Source organism: Salvia miltiorrhiza, chromosome 6 (genome assembly GCF_028751815.1).
Source record: "Salvia miltiorrhiza cultivar Shanhuang (shh) chromosome 6, IMPLAD_Smil_shh, whole genome shotgun sequence".
Classification (NCBI taxonomy): domain Eukaryota; kingdom Viridiplantae; phylum Streptophyta; class Magnoliopsida; order Lamiales; family Lamiaceae; genus Salvia; species Salvia miltiorrhiza.
Genome location: NC_080392.1, coordinates 36820371 through 36845909, shown reverse-complemented (window position 1 = coordinate 36845909; position 25539 = coordinate 36820371). Strand labels below are relative to the sequence as shown.

General features: G+C 34.8%; 1 protein-coding gene and 1 long non-coding RNA gene across 3 annotated transcripts; one reads left to right on the top strand and one right to left on the bottom strand.

Annotated features, from left to right (window-relative positions):
* Positions 1–11879: 11879 nt before the first annotated feature.
* On the bottom strand, positions 11880–15633 carry LOC130989360 (dihydrodipicolinate reductase-like protein CRR1, chloroplastic). 2 transcript variants are annotated; one of them, XM_057913320.1, is made up of 11 exons: positions 14877–15633; positions 14518–14636; positions 14308–14430; positions 14121–14195; positions 13818–13883; positions 13624–13719; positions 13322–13438; positions 12537–12629; positions 12362–12463; positions 12204–12290; positions 11880–12121 (listed from the first exon to the last, which is right to left on the bottom strand). In XM_057913320.1, the coding sequence occupies exons 2-11, from the start codon at positions 14632–14634 to the stop codon at positions 12089–12091; spliced, it is 909 nt and encodes a 302-aa protein (XP_057769303.1). In that variant the 5' UTR covers positions 14635–14636; positions 14877–15633; the 3' UTR covers positions 11880–12088. The 2 variants fall into 2 exon arrangements, with proteins under 2 accessions (XP_057769303.1, XP_057769302.1); XM_057913319.1 differs by having other exon boundaries at positions 14518–15633.
* Positions 15634–21945: 6312 nt separating this feature from the next.
* Positions 21946–22876, top strand: LOC130989359 (uncharacterized). The gene is made up of 2 exons (XR_009090575.1): positions 21946–22487; positions 22586–22876. It is a non-coding gene; the product is annotated as an uncharacterized LOC130989359 (long non-coding RNA).
* Positions 22877–25539: the final 2663 nt, after the last annotated feature.

Genomic DNA, 25539 nt, shown 5'->3' with positions numbered 1-25539 from the left:
CTAGAATTGTTTTGAACTCAAGTGTTAGAGTTCGTTTCTAGTTTAGCTTGCGGTGTCAAAGACTGAAGACTGAAGACTGAAGACTGAAGAACGAAGGACTGAAGACTGCAGATACCAACTGAAGTATCAGTTGAAGAATCAGTTGAAGACTGATTACTTAATGCGCGCAAAAGGACTGATACTAAAGTCAAGTATCAGTTGAACATTCCTTCTAGGACTGATCTTCCAACGTTCAGAGGAAGCCAAGTACTCAGAAGTACAGCCGCATTAAATGCAGAGATCTCAGGATATCTTTATCTCTGCAGAGGTCATTCCTATCTGGTGGTTACTTTTCAGAGACGTCATATCTCCTGTCCATCAAAGAGAGCCGTTTCCACCCAGACAAGGAACCTCGAAGATTGAAGCCCTCAGCCCAAATTCGAATTGCTCTCCAACGGAAGAAATCTTGAGGACGATCTACGCCAACGGATCTATTCAAGAGTTCTCCTACAAATAGCGCTCGAGGATCACTTCAACCTTCACCGATTCAACGACATAAGCTGAGCCCTGCCGAAATTGCTACTCAGCCTAAAGCTTAACCTCCCCAAAGCTTGAATCGAAGAAGAGAATTCCAAAGCCAAAATCAGTCACTGCTGATTACACACATTCTCTTAGACCCTAGGCATATATCTGTTTACCCAGAAGCCAAAGGTCAAACTTGCTTCAAAGAACTTGTTCTTTGTAAGTATAATTGGCACTCGTTCAAACCTCCCCTCCATAAGAGTGTTTGAGTGGTTCGGAGTTCAGGAAGGTACTCTGAACTCTGAGTGAGAAGTCTGAGCACGTGTTGTGCGGAGCAGAGAAATCCGACGCGAGTGAAGCATGGGTCCTGAAGAAGGGTTTTCTTCAGTGTGTGGTTGTGTGCACCAGGCAAGCACACGGGTTGGTTTGCAGTGCACCTGTTAAGCACTTGCGGAGTGGATTGTTGGTCTGATCAACCAACCGTGGATATAGGAAAGGGTTTTTCCGAACCACGTAAAAGTCTATGTGTTGTTTACAGCTTTCAGTTTTATATTCTTACTTGTGTTATTTCAATTGATAAAACTGAACACTTACTAACAGCAAAGAGTAACCATAACCAACAACTTGCTCCACCGAGGCTATTGCGAAACTAAGTTTAATTTCCGCTGCGTATGATATCGGTCTGACTGATCTATCCTCTGATAGTCAGGAAGAGTGATATCATCTCTGTTTTAGCAAACACGACTGAAGCTCTTACTTGCATCAGTTAAGTTCCAGCAACTTAACTGATAACTCTTTACTGAAGAGCTTTCAGTATCAGTCGTCAACCCTATTTGGTCAAAACTGATTTCTATTAAAACAGGCGTCTGTGTTTGCATGCAAAGTTTCGTTTTGATCTCTGACTGAGATCCCTCTGATTGAGGATTGATTAAAAATAGCCCATAGGTGTATTTCCCCCCCCCCATACACCTATTCGAGACCCTCAGGACCTAACACGGTTAAAGGTGTAAATTGGTTAAAAGTAATGGGACCTATATTTTTTTAAGAGTTAATTTTTTCCATTTATAGAAACAGGTCATTTATAGTGGAATTGATCAAAATGGAATACAGACCACTTTTAGTGGGATGAAGGGAGTATAATTAATTAAAATTTATTGGCAAATTGTAATGAGAAATCTATTAAAGTATGGGTGTTCTTTTGGAGGAAAAGTTACATTTTTACAAATTTGTCGTAACATTTGGGTTTTATATTTGTAAACTATAATTAAAGAAAACAACAGCAGCGGCCCTGGTATACACCAACAACAACCTCATCTACGGCCGAAGATTAGTTACGCTTCTGGCGGCCTGATCCTACGGTCCAAAAATGTAGGTGGCAAATATAGAAAGATGTAAATTTATAGTAATTGTTGAAATGTTTGATTGTTTTATTTTATTTGATTTCTAATGAGCAGGCATGTTAATTAACAAACAATTTTGTTTAAGTCAACGATACTAAAATATGTAGCAACGATATTAAAATATCGAGAGTAGTTTCATAAATCTTGAATTTGAGCAACTAAGTTTGACTTGGGACTTTTGGTTAAAGCACCGACTTGAGACCTATTATATAGTAATTCTCATTAGGCAAATGAACTAAATGAGATTACATAATTCCCGAACGTTCAAGGCCTCTATATATATTTTCCCTAAAAAAAAAGACCTCTATATATATATAGGGGATGGTTATTCAATAAACTACCCTTATTTTAAGAATTACGAACCAACAAAAATGCATGAATTTTATGTATAACACGCATGAATAAACTGTATAAAGGTATGAATTGCAAAAAATATTTTTTTGTTACCTTTGGGATTCGAACTCAGGAGCATGAATTTATCCAACAAGGTGATGAATCAACCGTAGATCTTGATGATCTAAGGGCTGAAAATGGTTCCTAATTTATATTTTAAGAAGCGTTCTTATTTTAGCCTTCCCCTATATATATATATATATAGAGTGGGGCTATAATAAAAACACATCTTTTTGTAAAAACTAAAAACGGCTGAATTCTATGTAGAACACGTATGAATTAGCTGTGTAACTGTATGAATTGCGAAAGGTCCTGAGTTCGACTGAATTCTATGTAGAACACGTATGAATTTCGCAATTCATACAGTTACACAGCTAATTCATACGTTTTAGCCGTTTTTAGTTTTTACAAAAAGATGTGTTTTCACCCTAGCCCAACCCTATATATATATATATATATATATCCGATTTTCATAGATAATATAGTTCTAATACATTTCAAATAACATAACTAAAAAAGTTTCAATACATTACAAATAACCTAAGAATAAATACTTGGTGAGTAAGGGTTTCAAAGGGATTGAGTTTTCCAATTTCCTATATTTTATGTGTGTGTGTGTGTGTGTGTGTGTATATATATATATATATATATATATATATATATATATATATATATATATATATTAAAATAAAAAAAATTATATTAAAAAAAATCAAAATTTGGGGGGGGGAGGGGGCTCTAGCCCCCCCTGGCTACGCCCCTGCTCGGTGGTACAAAATACTTTGTTACACACTTTTCGCGATTATTACATGATTTTGAAAAATTGTGCAAATTAGGAAAAGTGTGTAATCATATTTTATATTGTTACACACTATATGGATATTTTGATCAAAAGTAATATTTTTATAATTTTATCCACATAACTAGAAGATTTGTTTACAATATTATTTTGACTAACACTACAAAAAAACTGGAAATTACCGACGGCGATTTCCCGTCGGTAATGACGACACGGCCGCCGGTAATGTAGTTACCGGCGGCGTTATCGGCGGCAAATCACCGTCGGTGATTTGCTCGTCGGTAACGCCATTACCGACGGCGATTGACCGCCGCCGGCATTTCCGCCGTTGAACGGCGGAGAGTTGCCGGAGCATTACCGACGGCAAATGTCGTCGCTAATTAGCGGCGGTGAGACCACCGTCGTTAATTTCCACCGAACGGTGGTGGCGGACTCGCCGGACTTGGCCGATGTATTACCGACAGCAAAATGCCCTCGCTAATTACCGACGACAAAATGTCGTCGGTAATATTTTTTTAATTTTTTTTTATATTTTTTTAATTTTATTTATTTATTTTATTTATTTTATTGTATATATCCACAATTTATTTTCATATTTATACAGTATTGCATAATTTAGACGAACTTTCCAGTCGGTCACCCATCTTAGTTGTGCTCTAAGTCAAGCCCGCTTAACCTTGAAGTTCTTTTCGAGTGGTCACCAGTATAGAACGCTCGTATTATTGATATATCTAGTACCTATTAATTCATTTAAAGTCTACTTCAATATACAATATCAAATATATTCATAACCTTAGAATATGTCGAGATGATATCCAAAAAATGTTGTTAATTACGGATTGGGCTCGTTTCCTTCCTTATTTTTATGTCGGAAAAATATTTATTTATTAATTTAATTTTTATTTTTTTTATCAATCTAGTTTATACACCATAAGTATTTTATCAATGTAGTAACAATCTTGAATTCTTATTAGGAATATTATCTTAGATTGGTGATGATTGATGAGTGAATCACTAATCAAATTAACATTCTTAAGTTATAATTATAAGTTTCTTACTAAGAATCTTGAATGCTTAGTAATAAAATTAGATTGGTGATGATTGATGAGTAAATCACTAATCAAATTAACATTCTTAAGTTATAATTATAAGTTTCTTACTAAGAATCTTGAATGCTTAGTAATAAAATTAGATTAGTGATGATTGATGAGTGAATCACTAATCAAATTAACATTCTTAAGTTATAATTATAAGATTCTTACTAAGAATCTTGAATTCTTAGTAATAATATTAGATTAGTGATGAATAATCACTAATCAAATTAATTAACATTATTAAGTTATAATTATAAGTTTCTTACAAAGAATCTTGAATGCTTAGTAATAAAATTAGATTAGTGATGATTAATGAGTGAATTACTAATCAAATTAACATTCTTAAGTTATAATTATAATATTGTTACTAAGAATCTTGAATTCTTAAGTAATATCTTACATTAGTGTTGAGTGAATCACTAATCAAATTAATTAACATTCTTAAGTTATAATTATAAGATTCTTACTAAGAATCTTGAAGTCTTAGTAATAATATTAGATTAGTGATGAGTAAATCACTAATCAAATTCACATTCTTAAGTTGTAATTACAAGTTTCTTACTAAGAATCTTGAATGCTTAGTAATAAAATTAGATTAGAGATGATTGATGAGTGAATTACTAATCAAATTAACATTCTTAAGTTATAATTATAACATTCTTACTAAGAATCTTGAATTCTTAAGTAATATCTTACATTAGTGATGAGTGAATCACTAATCAAATTAACATTTTTAAGTTATAATTATAAGTTTCTTACTAAGAATCTTGAATTCTTAGTAATAATATTAGATCAGTGATGAGTAAATCACTAATCAAATTAACATTCTTAAGTTATAATTACAATTTTCTTACTAAGAATCTTGAATGCTTAGTAATAAAATTAGATTAGTGATGATTGATGAGTGAATTACTAATCAAATTAACATTCTTAAGTTATAATTATAAGATTCTTACTAAGAATCTTGAATTCTGAAGTAATATCTTACATTAGTGATGAGTGAATCACTAATCAAATTAACATTTTTAAGTTATAATTATAAGTTTCTTACTAAGAATCTTGAATTCTTAGTAATAATATTAGATTAGTGATGAGTGAAGAGTGAATCACTAATCAAATTAATAATATTCTTAAGTTATAATTATAAGATTCTTACTATGAATCTTGAATTCTTAGTAATAATATTAGATTAGTGATGAGTAAATCACTAATCAAATTAACATTCTTAAGTTATAATTACAATTTTCTTACTAAGAATCTTGAATGCTTAGTAATAAAATTAGATTAGTGATGATTGATGAGTGAATTACTAATCAAATTAACATTCTTAAGTTATAATTATAAGATTCTTACTAAGAATCTTGAATTCTTAAGTAATATCTTACATTAGTGATGAGTGAATCACTAATCAAATTAACATTATTAAGTTATAATTATAAGTTTCTTACTAACAATCTTGAATGCTTTGTAATAATATTAGATTAGTGATGATTGATAAGTGAATCACTAATCAAATTAACATTCTTAAGTTATAATTATATAATTTTTACTAAGAATCTTAGATTAGTAATAATCAATGTTTAAATTTTCACTTGTATTTCAATATATATATATTTAATTTTAATATTTTTGTATTATTATCTTTGACCAATTTATTAGATGCTAAATGAAAAAAAAAGCTAAAAAAAAAATTAATTATCGACGGCATTTGCCGTCAGTAATTAGCGTCGGCGGCACCGCCGTCGGTAATTTTGGCCGGACGGCGGTGGTGCTATCGCCGAATGTCACCGGCGGTGGTGATTAGCGGCGGCCGATTGCCGCCGGTAAATAGCGACGGCATTTGCCGTCGGTAATAAATAATATATATTTAAATTAATATATATTTAAATTAGCGACGGCGCAACCGCCGCTAATTAGCGGCTGTTTTGCCGTCGGTAATAGGCAAAAGACGGGTCGCTGTTTTTGCCGCCGCCGTGCTGTCAGTAATTGCTGGCGGCGGCGCCGCCGTCGCTATTTACGCATTTTTTTGTAGTGTAAATTGAAACGCTGCTCTTAATTTATATCTTACTATATTACTCCATAATTTATATCTTACTATCATTTTAGTTAGAGGGATAAAAAGCAAACATGTATTCCCTATGTTCTCATAAAATGTACTCCCTCCGTCCGCCAAAAGTGGACCACTTTGGCTAGTCACGGGATTTAATAAAATTGGTAATGATTTTGATGTAATGGAGAAAGGGTCCCACCACTTTATGAGATGTGTGGTTGAAATTGAATTTGGAGTGGTTTTTTTGTAAATAAAGAGTGTTTGTAAGGATAAAATATTAAAGCGGATGGTGGGACCATTTCCAAAAAAGGAAAGTGGTATACTCTTTGCGGACGCCAAATATAGTAAAAATGGTCCACTTTTGGCGGACGGAGGGAGTAGTATTTAATTTATTTTTAATAAGTTTTTTATTTACAATAAATTAAGTGTGATCTTTACTCTAGTTACAACATATTCAACTAACTTATTAAAATTCGTATCATTTACAAAGAGTTACTTTTTATAAGGACGGAGGGAGAGTATCATGTATACGTTGAGTACCTTTGAAATCGCCAGGTTATGTAAATGACACGTGAAGCCATATTAATTGATTTTCATAGTAAATTTGAGTTTGTGTAGCACAACATTTCCTTAAGTAGTCTTAATTTTGTTTTTCCAAAATTCAAAGCGTCTGAACGTGAGACACTTCTCCGATTTAATTATTTTAAACATTTTTACGATAACTTTATTGGGTAAGTTTTGCAAGTAATAAATTCTATAGTTGTGGTAATGATTTAAGCTCCATATTTTATTCTGTTTGATATCCATACATTTTCTTTACATCACTGATCACTCTCTTTCTTCTCCAGTCTTGTTTCTCCAGCCAACCGGAGAGAGAGAGAGAGACAGACAGACCGCCCTACTAAACAAAGCTTAATAATCATTTAATGGTTGTTTTTTTATTCAATCATTTCTTGGCTGACATTGATTTTCACGACGAATCTCCACCGACCTAATCGATTGAATATATATTCTTGGCAGAGCGAGGTGAATTGATTTTTCACCACATTCATCTATTTTTGTCGGAGATCTGAATTTCTTATTTCCTTTCAACATTTGCGGTTTTGAGGTGGTTTTTGCATTTAGCGCGCGCTGCAGCCGTCACGATCCGGACAGTGATTATTTCATGTAAGAAACGGATTGGATACATAGCCTTCCATTGTAAATCACCTGGATATCTCAACAATCTATTTAATTAGCGATACAGCTAGCACAGAGTTGTGTGTGTGTGTCGGCAAGGAATTGGAAAATGACGAGCATCAAGACCGAGACCGGTTTCTTACCACCGCAAACCAACGGCGGCTTGGGCTTGAGAGAGTGGGAGCTGAGGCCCGGCGGAATGCTGGTCCAGAAACGCACCGAAGCCGACCAAAACTGCGTGCCGCCGCCCACCATCCGCGTCCGGGTGAAATACCCTTCGATTTATCACGAAATCCATATCAGCTCACAAGCCACATTCGGTTTTAAGAGATTTCACTTTGAGCAAAAGTGGATGCTTGATAAATCTTTTACTGCGGACTTCCTGGTCAATTGGCGTATGTTGGGGGGTGAGCCAATGCATTCCAGGCTCGCTCTTTCCCAACAATACCTCTCTAAATGGGAGAAGTCAGAGTTCAAGAATCCGACGCGCACCATCGAGAAACTTAGAAAGAAAAGAGTTCGGATCCTTAACTGCTTGGACAAGAAGGGTGCGACAAACGAGCTAATTCAGGTGGATAAGGATTTGGAGAAGCTTACTGAAGCTGAAGAGATTAATTGGAAACAACGTTCAAGAGTGAATTGGCTGGGCCTCGGAGACAGGAATACCAAGTTTTTTCACAATTTTGCCTCTCAACGGAAGGCGAAAAATAAGATCCGGCATCTGCTTGACCCGTTTGGAGTTATCAGAAAAGATGATAAAGATAAAGCGGCTATTGTGCAAGCCTATTTCGACGAGATGTTCAGGTCTGCTGATCCGGGTGAATCTGATTTCAGACGTATCTCTTGTCATATTACGAGAGCGTTAGATGAGGAGGCGAGGAAGATGTTGGATGCTCCGTTCACTGCTGAGGAGGTTAAGAGAGCTATTTTCCAGATGAATGCACATAAATCCCCAGGACCCGATGGATTTCTCCCACTCTTTTTTCAAAAATTGTGGGGTGAGATTGGCAATGGAGTGACGCATGAAGTGCTTAATATTCTGAACAACGGAGCCAGCATCAAATATTGGAATAAGACTCACACTGTGTTAATCCCGAAGACTAAGAATCCAACTACGGTCTCTGAGTTCAGGCCGATTAGTCTTTGTAATACTTCTTACAAAATTGTTACAAAGACTTTGGCTAATAGGCTGAGGGGAGTTCTTGGAAGTATCATCGATGAGTACCAGAGTGCTTTTGTTCCGGGGCGCCTTATCTCGGATAATATCCTTGTTGGTTATGAATGTATGCATTGGATGAGAGGTCGGCAGAAGGGTAAGGTTGGTTATGTGGCGGCGAAGCTGGATATGAGGAAAGCTTATGACCGTGTGGAATGGGGTTTCCTAAAGGCGATGATTGAGGCTTTGGCCTTCCCTGAAAAGTGGATTGCTCTCATCATGGATTGTGTTTCCTCAGTGGAGTTCTCCTTCATTATAAATTCGAAGGTGTTTGGGTCGGTTTTCCCTTTGAGGGGGTTGAGGCAAGGCTGCCCTCTATCACCTTTTCTATTTGTTTTATGTGCGCAGGGATTATCCTCTACACTCCAGAAGTTCGAGCGAAGTAAAGATATTGAGGGAATCAAAGTAGCGAGACATAGTCCAGCAGTGTCTCACCTCTTTTTCGCAGATGATAGTCTCTTGTTTTTTAAAGCTTCTGCCGGGGGAGCTGCTGCCGTGAGAGAAGTGCTTGACCTTTATTCGAAGGCATCAGGTCAATCTGTTAACTTGGAGAAGTCGGCGGTGAGTTTTAGTCCCAATACGGCTCAATCGGATGTGGATAGTGTTACTAGTATCCTCGGCATCAAAGAGACCCAGGGTCATGCAGTTTATCTTGGGCAGCTGCGGCGGAGTTGGTGTGGCAGTGCGTGACTGGAAGGGAAGGTTGGTGTTAGCTGTGGCTCAACGAGTGGGCTATACTGCTACCACTCTCATGGGTGAACTACAAGCTATGCTCTTGGGGATTGGGCATTGTCTTCAGCGAGATCTAGGACCGATCATGATTTATTAGGATTCGCTTCTGGCGGTGCATGTCGTCCATGATGATTTGGTTAGTTCTGAGACTCTGTGTGATGATCTAAGATCGACGTTTACCTCTGCGCGTGAAGCTTGCATGGTGGATTTTCGCCATATGCGACGTGAAGCTAATTCTGTAGTTCACTCTTTAGCTCATTATGCTCTTTCGTGTAATGATGTTGTGATCTGGGAGTCGGTTTTCCCGACTTGGCTCCTAGACTTGACTCAACGGGATTTAAGTTAATAAAATTCCGGACTTTCTTCTCAAAAAAAGGGAGTAATGCTTTGTTTAGTTTTTAGCATCAAAGAAAAGCTCTAGTAAAATTAAGTTTTAAGTAAAACAACAATTTAACATGATATAACATGAGAAGAGTCTCAAGTCTAGTCCACATCACATCCCTCCACCAACCTAAAAAGAAAAGATAAAGATGAGATTGTCTGTGTTGGCCAAGCATTAAGGGTTTATGCCTAAGGTCAAGATTTTGGGTTCGAGTCCCATGTGAGTCATGTGACGTGGTCTTTAAATTTATTTATTTAATACTGTTAATTTATCAAAAAAAAAAAAAAAGATAAGACGAGATTGATCAATATGAGTGATCAGAGAGCTTTAGTCTATTTTAGGAGGACGCAAAAAAATAATTTAGGTGTGCGACCGTGTGTGTGTTAGTGTAATGGTAGGTGGTTAATGTTCAAAATCTGAAGTTCTGGGTTCGAGTCCATCCCGATGCGGTACTGACTTATTCATTAATCTAACTTCTCACAAAAAATATCAATCTCGCGTGATTCCTAAATTCACTAGATTGATATTTTTCATTTAATACCCTTTCACCTATCTCCACCAAAATGAGTTAATCATCTTAACTAGATTGCTATTTTTCACTTAATACCCTTTCACCTGTCTCCAACAAAATGAGTTAATCATCTTCTCAAAAACGAGGTCATACAGAACATCCTTCTCGGTGTTTTAACCAGAATTAGATACCTAGCTCCCCGTGTTAAGATGTTTTGAATAGCAGCACCATCTCTTTGAAAATTGAGCAAATCAAACGCTCCTACTTTAAAAGGAAAAACTTCAACTTCATTGCATTCCGATAGAGTAGCATAGTATCAACTTGATGGAACCACTTATTTTCAAGCCACGGTCTGGAACTATATTCATAGTGAAAAGGCCGTAGGAATAGATGATTCATCACAGTCACAACGCATATATACATTTTTCCCTCTGCTAAACACTTTCTTTCATTCAAACTCCAAAGCTTTGGTTGTCCACCAACTCCATTCCTCAGCAAACCAATCCAACTCCATTATTGGATCGTATCTGCTTCAAAGCATGCTGTAGCTTATCAATATTTGAATTTATCTCCCCTGCCATCATCGTACAAAGCATTTCAATCCAGTGGATGTGGATCAAAGCAAAGGCTAAATTCCCTTCGCTGAGGAAGAATCCTTATCCCCAAGAATGAGGAAGAGTTGATTAACCAAATGGAGTAGAGAATCAAGTCGTTGTCAGTCCTCAACTGGAAATATCGTATGTTACGAAGGTTGACAGCTTCATATTCATTCAACTCATGAGAAAGCGAAAAGATCTAGTATTTAGAAAGTGTCCCATGAGGGAAGTTTGAATCTTTCTTGTTCAGATGAAGCTCTGAGGGATGCCTACTACGATGTGATGTGATGTGATGTTATGTAGCACTTGTAGTTACGAGTCATTTTCTCGTTACTTGGGTCTTTCCATAAGCTTGATTTAGCTTCATACCATTCTATTTTCTTCCACTCTTGTATGATTGGTAAAGAATCAATGGCCTCTAGCCAAAAGGGCGGAGCTAGGCTTCAATCTTGTGATGCATGAGCTATCTTGCTTCCTCATTGAAGAGAACGGACAAGCGAAGAAAGTCATTTTTTCATGAATTCTAGACGGTTGTAGAGGTCTCTCAAGCCTCTACTGATTCTTTGGTTTATATGGGGCCAGAAATGCAGCTAAGCACAAAGAGAGGAAGGCTTACTCTAAAATATTAAGAAACAAGGTGATACACCACTTGAAAATGGCTCAATCCCTAAAAAATTCTTCATCAACAATTTTGGCTAGACCCGGTTTCATACCATATCAATACAAATCAATCTCGCTAGCAGGTAAGGAAAAACTACCTGCTTTTTCAAAGCCAAGGCACCAAGCTAAGACCCATTTGACATCTTGTACTCAAAATTGCCACATAATTTAGTGAAGCACTTCAAGTCTTTCTTGGGCATGTGCATTGACAACTCTGATTGCTTTAGTTCATGAATCACAGCATGTCTTCAATCTCATTTAAGGACATCTTCATATAGCTTACGGTTTTATCTTATGCCTTCAACTAAATATTTTGTCTGATGAAGGATATTAGATAATGAAAGTTGATGCAATAGCATTCTCTCCTGAGATTTCAAAGTTGCATATCATCATTGAATTTGAAGGGAACAAGATAAAAGAATGTAACACATTTCCTTGAAAGACTGTTACAAAGAACCATTCTCTCTATGCTGAAGTTTCCAGCTAATATGTTAATTCCATTTTTTAATGAAGAAAACGTGGAATGTGTTCCGTGAGAGACAGAAATCAAGATTCAGTCCATTGATGCTTGGTTTCTACAACACCTTCTCCAAACCATACACCAGATTCTGCATAAACACATGTAAAATTTTAAATTGTAGATGCTTTCCTAAGATGATAACAAAGTATACGTTTTGATTTTCCAATTACCTTGAGACGCACTACTTTTCTTATGGCTAGAAGCAACCCTGGCATAAGAGATTGCACATTGGTGATATCATGTTTCAGGGTGTAAAGCTGTTGAAGAAAACGAGAAGATCATATCAATTTAAAGCGATGAATATATCGTCTTGTCTTCAGTAGCATACCTCGCCTGGGCGGGAAAAGTGGACTGTTGTACTAGATGGGAGGCCTGGAAGAACCAAACTATGCACTCGCACTCCGTCCTCTCCCAGAACTTGACCCCTGGCCTAGAATATTTGTTGGAGAATGTGTGTAAGTTGTGGTGCTTACTAAGACCACTAGATTTACATTTCTTCTTACCAGAATGTCGGTTGACACATCTTCTCTGTTGTACATCTGGCCGAGGTTTGTCAGATTATTTGCTATTTGTTTTACCTCCTGCGACGGTAAGTCCTGTTTCATGAAAATAACGTGAATGTTTAGAATGCCTTTGTTGACTTTGATCTTTTCCAAATTACATTTTTACTTTGATTCTTGGAAGATAATGTGCATGAATGAGAGTGCAAGCATGGCCTCAATTTTACTTTTTTCATTGTGAAATCAAGTTATTCTGGCTGATGTCTCATGTCAGAGTCTAAAGGTACGAGGGTGTGCATGAAATTTATGGTGAATAATTCCACAATTAAAGAAGCATTATTACAACTTAATTTGAAAATGAAATGTTCAATAATATTGAAAGAGACCAAAATTTCCAGCTGTTGATGTAGGGAAAATTGAAAGTTGATATTCAAGAATTCATGGGTCATCAATTTGCGCAAATAAGGAGTAGTTGTGTTAGGTTTGCTTCTAGTTCTAATGTTGTTGATTAACACGACCCTTTCAGCACCTTATATTCTCATTTGCCAATAATTATTAATTGAAAATTTAATTGAATCTTGAACCAAATCTTTGATCCAAATTGTGAATTCAATAGAAATGCTATTCGGACGGGGCAAGCTTCCGGTGAAAATTCTAGAGCATAAATCATTTACTATTATTATTGTCAATTTCAGTAGCATAAAATTCCAAGTTTGATTGGATTTCTTGAATGTGTAAGGTAAATTTGAAATGAATAATGGTATATACGAGTAGGCCGATAGACGTACCCCAACAGTGGCTTTTGATTCAACAATCTCAACATTGTTGTAGTGAAAAGATGCTGAAATTGCAGCTTGCTGAAGGAGTATGCTTCCAATCGAAAGTGTTGGTGCTACTATGCAACCCTATATCAAAATCATTAATTTCTCAACAATATTAATATTCTTTTTTGATAAATTAAGAATTAAATAAAAAAAATTAAAGACCGCTCCAAAGGTGGACTCGAATCCAATCTACAATGTTTTCCTATGGAATTTAAAAAGTAGTACAAAAATAAGATCTTGGTGTTTAAATCTCACCCTGTGCTCACCATGGTGGCTTTTTCACAAAATGCTGATAATGCAGAAACCGTCTCCATTTTGATTCGTGGCACATAAACTACACTTTTCATTCCAAATGCTGTTGCCTGCTCACATTTTTCAATTTAATAAAGGGGAAAAAAGAGAGAGAGGATTAATTGGCCTTGATTAATTACTTTTATAATATTGTGAAGAGAAATGAAACCTGTTTGACATTGTCGTAAACCGTCGAAGCATCGGTAAAATCCACCACAACGGCGGTTGCTTTCAACTGCAACATTTTCCGACACGCTTAAATAACAGTGAATTACTTTTCAAATACATAAATGAAGAGTCCAATATCATTTGAATGTTGAGATATTAAGCAGATTCTTTAATGATGAGCACCTGTACTAAATTGATTCTTGAAAATCAATTGTTATATTTTTATTCTCTAAAAAAATAAAAATATAATTATGCATGCGGTTAATATTATTAGTACAGAAAAAAGCAATTCAAGTAACATCACCTGTGATATGGAACCTAAGACCATAGTAATGTCATTTAATATGGGTATCTCCAAAGGCTCTCCCATGTCACAAACCTAACAACAATTTCACAAAGATCATCACATTGAATTTTACTGTAGGAACCAAAAAATTTAATTTAAAAGAAATAAAAACTATCAATGGAAAATAAGTAATGAATACACAGACCTTTCCTATGTCTTCTCCAACAAGGTGAGAATCAATAGCACCAGCAAGCTCCATCCCTCTTGCCTTTGTCACGGCAACCACAGCTGCCCTACCAATTTCCTTTGCTGCTCCATTTATGATCACCTCTTCCCACCAACTCCAAATTCTTAGATTTCTTTTTGTTATAACATTATATATTTAACTCAAGTAAGCTTATATATATATAACTACCTTAATGTTGGTCTGAGAAGGCTGAGCAGTGCAAGAAATGTAGGGAGCAACTCTTTTTGCAGGTTGAAGAGATTTATAGTTTGTGGGATAGAATTTGCAGCTTGATGCTGCCGCCATGACTGTTCTCACCAAACAAGGAATTGGGTAAGTTTCAATTTTATGAGATAAGGTTTCGTTGGAGGGAAACGTGGGGACAATAGGCCGTGTTTGGCATTGGAGATAAAATTCAAGATGTTGAAAAATCCAACTTTTTATTGTGTCATAATATAGCCTGCTTATTAATAAAATAATAATAAATAATAAAAATTGACTATTTTAATCCTATAATAGAACCCCCAAATGGCATCCTTTTATCCTACCCTGCGATATTCTTCACGAAGGTAAAGTGATTTTCCCAACTTCATCTCATTCATTTTCTTCTTCACAACAGCTCTAACTACAGCCAATTTCCTCTACAGAATTTTGCAACACAAACGAATCCTCCTCGAGGTTCCACCTTTAACTCATGTCAAATTCTGCAAATATTTCCTTTCCTGCTTTGTTGATGTTTCTATATGAAGGAAATTGTGATTAAATTACAAGAATGAGAACACATAAGCATAGACATTGAAATGGAATCAAACAATTAATGAACTAAAAGCAGTAAGAATGGGACGTGTGGTGTTGTTGCTGTTGTGTTTGTGTGAGTATCGGGTGTTGGCCGTGAGTCGACGGACGACAGGGGTAGCTTGCAGCTGCTGTCTGTCCGGTAGAATGTGTGCCTGAGAGAGGGTTGGTGAAGGAGCGAACAGCTCGCCGGTTTGAGGGGAGAAGGTGGCGGTGGCCGTGGTAGCCACTGGGAGCAGCTATTTGGGGTTCTAGGTTTTGAACAGGGAAAGAGGAGGAGTCGGTCGGGGCAGCCGCTGCTGCTCGTGACGATGGCGTAGAGGCGGCGATTTGGGTGTAGGGCTTAGTCTGTATAGTGTGAGAAGACAGAGATAGTCTAGAGGGGGCCGTGGTGGCTGAGGGCGGCGCCTTTCGCCGGTGGTGGCGAGGGCTCTTTGTGACGGTGTCATTTTCATATTATGAAATAACGTCGTTCTTTGATGAAATAACATTTGAGCATCTTCAAATAAAAAACTAGTGTATAACTCGTCGAAATTCGACGGGACTTTAAATTTTGATTTAAATTATTTATATTATTTTTAATTAATTTAACTTGATGTAATAGAGTTTACGTTATATTAATTTCAACAATATTCTTCAATTAAATGTTCATTTTTTGCTAGAATAATAAAAATACTCTTTTATATAAATTTTGTACAATTTTTTTATATTGACGGATAAAAATTAATTTAAGATCTCATATGCCATATAAGCATCATCCCATCTCATCTCTATAAGATCAGAGGATCATCAAGAATTCGAAACACAATATTTAACTTTTGAACGCCAAACTTTTGAGGATTATCTCGTCTGGATCCTGAAACAATATATCTGACTTTTATGTGTCAATCGTTTGAACATCACTATTTCATACTTTAAATATCATAACTTACTTCTAAACATTATTTTCAATAGGAGCTTGAAAGACCAGGACTGATTTGTGAGATTATACAATCTGAAGCTTATAATGTGAGATTATACAATCTGAAGCTTATAAGATCATAACTAACTTTTAAATATCATCTTGTATGGAGCTTGAAAAACCATAACATGATTATGTGCATCATCTCATTTGGAGTTAAAATACCATAACTAACTTCTAAACATCATCTTGTATGAAGCTTGAAAAACCATAACATAGTTATGTGCATCATCTCATTTGGAGCTTAAAATAGAATAACTGAATTTCAAGCATTATTTCGTTTGGAGTTTGAAAGAATAAAACTGGCTAGTAAGCATCATCTTGTTTGAAGTTTGAAAGACCATAACTAAGTTTTGAGAATCATCTCGTCTAAGGCTTAAAAAAATTGATACGAGATTCAAATTAATATTATATATCAATTTATTTAGTATTTCAATTGGTAAATTTTCATAAAAAAATCAATGTGGGATGAGAATATTTAGATAAATAAGAATTAATAAATATTTTTTTTTTTTTTTAGAAATAGGATAGATAAAAATGCAAAAATATGGTGATGCTACATAGGAGTATTCCATTTTTTAATTATATATGTGATGATATTAATATTATTATCGTCCCAAACCCATATATATACATACATATATATATATATATATATATATATGTGTGTGTGTGTGTGTGTGTAATACAAATTAATTTCTTGAATTTATTTAAATTTATAAAATATGTATATAAATAAATAAAATATAAATCAATAATTGGTTAATAATCTCGACAAAATTTATACGAATAATCATCTCGTTAGTTACTCCAAAATATCTCTATCATTAAAAACTTCTGGATTGAATGCAGTATGCAATATACTCCCTCCGTCCCATGAAGCAAGACCAAGTTCTTTTCGGCACGAGAATTAAGAAATTGGTATTTTGTGTGTTAAGTGTGGTAGGTGAAAAAGTGAAAAGGTGAATAAAGAGTAAATTTTTTGCTACTTTTAGAAACTGGTCTTGCTTCGTGGGACAGACCAAAAAGGAAACTTGATCTTGCTTCATGGGACGGAGGGAGTATATTGTAATTTTTTTCTTTTCATTATATCAATTTTTATTATTGTAATTTTTTTATTTTTTCAATATACATTTCAAATATATTAAGTTAAAACTATTTTTTAATTATATTTATAAATATGATAATTGAGTTGATATCAATTTTATATAAATATAAAAGTTTAAAGTTTTCCGTGCATTGCACGGTGTGCAAATGCTAGTATTACTTTAAACCTCAAATTATTTTTACACTATCAATTATATCCTTAATTATAGATCTTTTTACAAACCTTGAATTATTAATTTTGTATCAATTGCACCACTCGTCTATTTTTTTTGGCTCTGAAAATTTGACGTGGCTCGCCGGATGCTATGATTATTCAAAATCAATCCTTCTTGAACATGCTTTATACTCCATAAAACAACATCATTATATGATTTATTAATTGAAAATTTAAAGAGTGAAACATGGATGAAGGGTACAATTAATATAAAATCGATAGTTTAAGTCTTAAAAAATATTTTTCAATAGTTCAAGATATAATTGATTGTGAACATAATTTGGGGTTTAAAGTAATATTTACCGTTATATCTAATCCTTATATGTATATATATATATATATATATATATATATATTCTCTAGTAGTCATAGACTACTATAAATTAGATATAGGATTGAAGAATATATGGATAAAAATGGTTAAAATAAGGACATAAGAAAAATAAAAATAGAGAGTAGACAAAATCGTATAATCATCCATGACAATTTCTAAAATCCGGAAAATATTTTCTTCTATTTATTTACTCAAATATATATATATATATATATATATATATATTTGCTCAAATATTTAGCATATAGAGAAATGAAATTCTACATTTCTTCAAGTTACGCCAACTTGATAATTTTATGAAACTAAATATTCTATAATCTATAATATCTATACTATATTAAAAAGGCAGTTTCCAATTTGAAATCAATTTCAAAATTAAGTTTCAATTTTGTAGTTATAATAAAATTGAAGGTTTCTGTTTAAACTATATTTTTCTTTTTATTTTTCATTTCTTTAACTTCTTATTTGTTGTTTTATTTCTTTCCAAAATTATGAAATTCGATTAATTATAAAATATTTAATATACCTATCAAATTAAAGATCACGATAAGAGCTTTAATTTGATATATTTTATGTAAATATTTGATTTAAAATGTACAAATTAAATTTATTTATTATAATTTTATAAATTTCTCTCTCCTCCCTCATCATTTTGAAAAAATGTATTTTAAATTCTTTTTTATTACATTTTTAAAAAAAAATTAACTTTTTTTTTGCTTTTCATAATATCAAATTTTATAATTGTAAATTCTTTTTTATTTTTTTATTTTTTAATATTCAATTCAAATATATTTAGTTAAAATTAATTTTTATTATATTTATGAGTATGATAATTGAATTAGTATTAACTTTTATATATAAAAAAATAAAAGATATTTTCCCGTGCGTTGCATGGGATGCAAATGCTAGTTATATTAAAAAGACAATTCCCAATTTGAAATCAATTTAAAAATTGAATGGCAATTTTGAAATTATAATCAAATTGAAAGTTAATTTGTAAACTATATTTTTTCTTTAACTTCTTTTTTATTTTATTTCTTTTCAAAATCGTGAAATTCGATTGGTTATAAAACATTTAATATGGATATCAAATTAAAGATCACGATAAGAGCTTTAATTTGATATATTTTATGTAAATATTTGATTTAAAATGTAAAAGTTATATTTGATAATTAAATTAGTATTAATTTAATATAAATATAAAAATTTAAAATATTTTTCCGTTCATTGCACAGGGTGTAAATGCTAGTTAAAATTAAATCATTTACTTAGCTAGACATCTTAATAATAGATCAAAATAATATTTTCAATAAAAATAAAATTATTTATTTGACCAACTAATTAATTGACCAAATTTAATTGGAGGTGCAAAATAATTCAGGGATGGGAAAATACATATTATATCTACTCCTTTTATATATATTCTCTAGTAATGATAGACTACTATAAATTTGATATGGTATTGGAGAAGATATGGATAAAAATGATTAAAAATAAGGAATAGAGAAAATCGTATAATCATACATGTTAATTTTTTCTAAGAGAAGTACATTGATTTTATCTTATACTATCAGTTTAAAAGTTTATGTTTCACAATTATAATAATCTTTCAAATATTTTCTTCTAATTATTTGCTCAAATATTTAGCATACGGAGAAATGCAATTCTATATTTCTTCAAGTCATTTACTTAGCTAATTAGTATTGACATCTTAATAATTGGTCAAAATAATTTTTTTAGTAAAAATAAAACTTTTTTTTAGAGAATAAAATTATTTATTTAGTCAACTTATGAATTGATCAAATTTATTTGGAGGTGCAAATACTTGAAATATGGTAAAATACACATTGTATCTAATCATTTTATATATGTTCTCTAGTAGGCATAGACTACTATAAATTTGATGTGGGATTGGATAAAAAATAATTAAAATGAGGACTTGAGATGAATAAAATTAAAAAATAGAGAAAATCATATAATCATGACAATTTTTTCTAAGGGGCTACATCAGTTTAAAAATTTATGTTTCAAAAATTATAAAAATCTAGCAAATATTTTCTAATTATTTGCTCCAATATTTAACATATGGAGAAATGCAATTCTACAATTCTTCAAATTACGTCAACTTATAATTTTGTGAACTTAAATATTTTCTAATTAAAAAAATCAATTACTTAGCCAATTAGCATTGACATTTTAATAATTGATAAAAAAAATTCAATAAAAATAAAACTATTTATTTGGCCAATTAATTAATCAACCAAATTTAATTGAATGTGCAAAATAATTGAGGGATGGAGAAATACACATTATATCTAAACCTTTTATAAGTGTTCTCTAGTAGTCATTGACTACTATAAATTCAATGTGGGATGAGAGAATGTATAGATTAGAATGATTAAATGAGGATTTAAGATAAATTAGAATAGTGAATAGAGGATGTGCCACATAGGATCTTGAATTAAGGGGAGTCCTTGAATATGTAATCTATTAAATAATAGATAGATTATGGGATTCATTTGTCGGAGTTAGCATTTTAGGACTTTTAATTAAGATAGCCATGTCCATGGGCAGCAATTCATGCTCATCCTCAAATTTCCGAATGGCGTTTGAAATTCAACGACGAATTTGCAAGCACGAAAAAGGGATTTTGACTTAGGGTGCGTTCTCTTTGTGGGAAAAGGATGGAAAACAAATAATTTCCTTCATTTTCCATCTTTTTCATGTGTTCTCTTTGTTAGCAAATTTTCTCCGAGCAGGAAGGAAAATTTTCCCGGACAGCCCCTTTTCCCCCATTTTCATCCCAAATCATGATAATATTATCATGACCTGCAAGTGTGATAAAATTTTCCCATGATGTATATTTTTTTGATTTTCCAATTTTGCCCATAACACTAGGAATGTCAGTGAGTGAGTCTTATTCGGATCGAAACAATTAATTTTTTTTTCTTTAATTTTACTCCCCACCCCACACCCACCACCCCACGCCCCCACCCACCCACCCCAACCCCCAATTTTTTTTTTTTTTTTTCTCACCACCTCCACCCACCCTCCACTACTCCAATTTGTCTTGAGTATACCTTCTTGTATGACTTTTAGCTGATGATACCCGATCCTCAAATCGATCTTGGAAAACACACTTGCATCATTGAGTTGGTCGAACAATTCATCTACCCTCGGTAAAGGATATTCATTCCTGAGTATTAGTTTGTTCATCGCTCTATTGTCTGTGCGCCTTTTCAAAGTACCATATTTCTTCATAACATACAAAATATGTGCTCCCGATGGGAATGCACTAGATCAAACTTAGGTCTAGTAGTTTCTGCAATTGGATCTTTAGGTTCTCCAATTCCTTTAAAGTCATCTTGTTCAATGCTTTTGATACACGTGTCGATCCTGGTACTAGGTCGATGGTAAATTCTACTTGTCTATTGGATGGCAGTCTTGGTAAGTTCTCCGGATAATCATAATGAAATTCACGTATAACTTCTACGTCCTCATCTGTCCTTTCTGTTCTAGCTCCTCCGTTTAGGTATACAAGGAAAGCTTGGTATTGTTTCTTATTTATCACCTTCATGGCTTGTATGTATGAAATAACTGATATCCGCTCATTATACTTATCTCGTGAAAACTTAAAGCGTCTATTCCTGGAGGTTTGAAGGAGATTTCCCATTCATTGCATAAATCATAGCATATTGTTCTCAGCTAACCAATCCATTCTTAAGGTTACATCTACGTTCCATATTGGTATAACATCAAGTTATTCGCTACCACCTTAAGTGATCCTGCATTCAATTACAGGTTCATATAACTACGTGTTACTATCGTCGTTCCTTCTACGGGGTGAAAAGTTTCTCATGTCTTGATCACCTTGTTCAGTTTGAATTTGTGCCGGGTGATCCCCGTGCATAACTACCTCGACGTCTAGAGTTTTGCTGAGCAATTCAAGGTACGTAAAATAAAAGACTCCATTTAAATAATTAATTTAAAGGTTCATATGTAATTAAATTAATCAAGCTCAATTTAAGTTATTAAATAAAAGCTCAAATAATTTAAATGGATATAAGCCCAAGTTAATTAAATAAATTAAGTCCATCCTATTTTTCTTTAAATAAGGCCCAAACATTTTATTTTAAAACAGTCAATCAATTTAAAATAAAGGCCCATCAGTTAATTAAATTAAAAGGAGGCCCAAAGCCCATTCTCATGCTAACCCTAACATAAACACACACTAAAACACATTTAAACACACACACTCAGCCACAACTTCACACACCCACACACACTCCACAGACGCACCCTCTCATCTCTCTCTCTCTCTCTCACGGTCTGTCCGCCGCCGCTGCCGTTCAACGGCGCCGTCGCCGCCGGCGAGCGGCGCGGCTCTCCCTTCTTCGGCATCTCTCCTCTCCCTGACCCCAGATCCTCTTTCTAGACTGCCGAGACAAGGCGGCAGACGCAACCACCGCGGTGCGCCGCCGCTGCCCCTGTTCTCCCTCTCCCTCTCCCTCTCTCGGCCTCCGGCGAAGCAACCACCGCGGTGCCGCCGACGTGAAGCAGGTAAACCCTAACTCCCTCTCTACTTTCCTCATCTTCTTCCCCTTTCAAATTAAAACTGAAAACTCCTCTCTCTCTCTCTTCCGATTTGGCTGAATCGGAGCAACGGCGACGTCACGGCTGTCACGTTACCGCCGCCGCCGACGACGATGAGCCACCATGGCTCCGCCGCCGACCGCCGTCGAAAACAGGTAACCCTAATTTCCCTTCTCTCCTTTCCATTTTCTCCTACCACCTTCTTCATTTTAATTAAAAGCTGAAAACCCTCTCCTCTTTCCCCTTGTGGCAGTTTCGCCGCCGCCGCTCCGACGCCGGCGACGTGCCTCCGCGGCAGCCGCCTCCCTGAACCCTTCTCACACACGAATCAGGGGATTCAGCCCCGATTTCAGTCAACACTTAGAAATAGGCTTTTTACTGAATTCATTTTCAAATATTGTAAATGTTCTTCAATCGAGCATACTGCACTTAAACATTCATTCTTGTAATTGCAACCCTTCATTTGTATATGTAAATTCTGTTTATAAACAGGCTGCATATGCACATAAAATGGAATATGAGAAATTCGTATGTGTTGGTGGTTCTCTGTTAGAATTTCTAAGATTAAAACAAGAATTGGATTGGTTCTGTATAAGCATTTTGTATAGATGTTATGATGAATTCTAGTAAATCATAGACAGTGATGACTGAAATTCTTTACCTTATCTTGGCTGCGAGAGACCTTAGCTTGGCTGCGAGAGAGGTGGTTGATGAATGTGAGAAGTGAAAGTGATGTAGGTTATAAAGGAAGAATAGGGTATTATGGATGAATGTAGTCCATGCAATCCTTAAGACTATATTTATCAATAATCCATAACAATCCAACTTTTATTGATTTCGTCCAAAAAAATAGACATGAACAAATGCGAAGACAGACCACGAGAATTCACAAATCTTGCAAATTCCCCGCTCTCGCTGGGTGCCAGTGCCCGCGGCCAAGAAGCCAGCGGCCGCTGGACCCAACGGTCGTTGCAAACTCGACTCCAGATTTTGAAATCTTGCGCACAAAATGTTTGATAAATTGCGGCCACAAGGTCACTTTCAAAGCTGAGAACAAATCCTGTCCACACACATAAAAATCATTCAGTTTTATATCTATGTGGCACTATAAGACAAAGTTATATATAACACTATCAGATACATAAGTACGTACCTCAATTTATATACCAATTAGCATGGGTAGAAATTAATCATGGAATTGATATTGTGAAGAGCAGCCTCAGATTTTAAAAGCTAGCGGTCGCTGCTGGAACCCAGCGCTGGCCACAAACCCAGCGCTCGTTGGACCCTTAGCGGCCGTTGGGTGCCTGTCCATCGCTCGTTCAATCCCCGCGCGCGCTGGATTTGTGGATTTCACATCCGAAAAAATCAGGTCAAATTCTTGCTAATTCATTAAAAATCTCAACGAGAATTCATTCAAAATCATGAAGAATCCGTGAGAATTCTAGACTTTTAAACCCCACGAACTTTTAAAATCTTCATAAATCTTGAACTAATACACCCTCCTAAAAATAATTAAATATCTAAAAATCATTATAAAATGAGAATAAAATAATAAAGAGTCACTAATATCAATACTACTAGAATTTTTATAATAATAACATATTTGCAAACATAATTACTAAAATAAGATGAGAGTAAAATAATTGAGTGTCACTAAGATCAACACCACAAGAACTCAACATATAAAACAAGTATTCCATTAATGCATATAAAATAAGTATTCCATTAATTACGATATAGTGTTCATTCTAATTTGAGGTGTTTGACTTATAGGTTTATTTTAGAAATCTAATAGGCTCCACCATTTAATCTTACTCTATTTAATAAGAAGTTTCAAAATTTTATAAAATTTAACGTTGTAAAAATTTATAAATTGTCAAAATATTTTGATAATTGAATTTGTACTCTAGATAGCGAATAAAGAATTAGAGAGGGAGAGAATTATGAATTAGGGATGGCTAAAATGTGAATGGTATATGTTGGAAATTATCACAAAATATAGTAAAGTTATTTTTTCAAATTAATTGTTGCTCATAAAATCATAAAAACAAAAAAAAATGTTGTTGTAATTTTTTTTTGATTTCGAGGATGTCAAAACCAAAATCTTCAATTCTCTAATCAATCTCTACTTCTAATCAAACTCCACCCACCTACTAAAAAAATTATAAAATAAATTGTTATTTTATTATTTCATCTTATCATGAATTTAAATATATTTTATATTTTTCAATTGTTATTTAATTGTTTCATCTTATCATGAGTTTAAGTTGAGAATGGATTAAAATTACTTTTTTAATCGGGTTTGACACGGGTAAAAATATATAAATGTTAAATGAGTGTATAGATTGTAGAGCTAATATATAAAACTATCCACTTTCATATTATAAAATTAAAAATTGTCCACTAAGATAAAAATAATAAAAATTGAGCAGTTTTTGTGTAAAAGTACAAAATTACCCCTAACAATAAAAATTAAAAAAATAGTCATTTTTCTCTCCCTCTCTCTCTATCGTACTCTCTTCTCTCTCTCTCTTCTCTCTCTCTCTCTTCTCTCCCTCTCCCTCTTCGGCTCTCCATCTCGTACTCGCTGTCGCTCCACAATCGCCGGCCACCGCCTCCGCCTCCGCCGCACAGCGAACCACCACCACCGCGACGCATAGCGGCAATGGATCTCTGGAGGCGGTGAAGAATTTCGACGATCTCGTCGGAAACCGTGCGTAATCGGTTGATAAGCTCTACAGTTTCATTCCTCGGTTGCCGCCGATCGTCGAGGAATCCGATCGAAAACTGCTCAAGGTTCTTGCCGTGTAGGCGACTCTCTTCCTCGGCCGCGGCGTCTGCATCGAAATTACCATAAAATCGATGCCGCCGCCTTCATCTACATCGATGCCGCCATCTATCTTCACCGCCTTCATCTCCATCGCTGCCGCCGTCTATCTCCACCGCCTTCATCTCCGTCGCCGCCTTAATCCTTAGGTTGCTGGTTCAAATCCGGCAGCGGTTGTGGGGGGATGTTGCAGATCTAGGGTTCCAGACCTCCAGGCGTGGTAGATCTAGGGTTCCAGGCGGCTTGGGGCTTGAAATCCGTCGCGGCCGCCCGTCCCTCCCTCTCTCTCTCTATCTCACTCTCCCTATCGCCGCCCGTCCGCCGCGCCGCCGCCACTCAACTAACCGCCATGATTTGGGCGGAACACATACTGATTT

Excerpts from the sequence above, each read along its gene's own strand:
- LOC130989360 (XM_057913319.1), bottom strand. The coding sequence starts at position 14,634 with ATGGCGGCAGCATCAAGCTGCAAATTCTATCCCACAAACTATAAATCT. Across the intron at positions 14,196-14,307 it reads TTGGAGAAGACATAGGAAAG|GTTTGTGACATGGGAGAGCC; the intron begins GTCTGTGTATTC and ends AATTGTTGTTAG. Across the intron at positions 13,720-13,817 it reads TTTACGACAATGTCAAACAG|GCAACAGCATTTGGAATGAA; the intron begins GTTTCATTTCTC and ends AAATGTGAGCAG.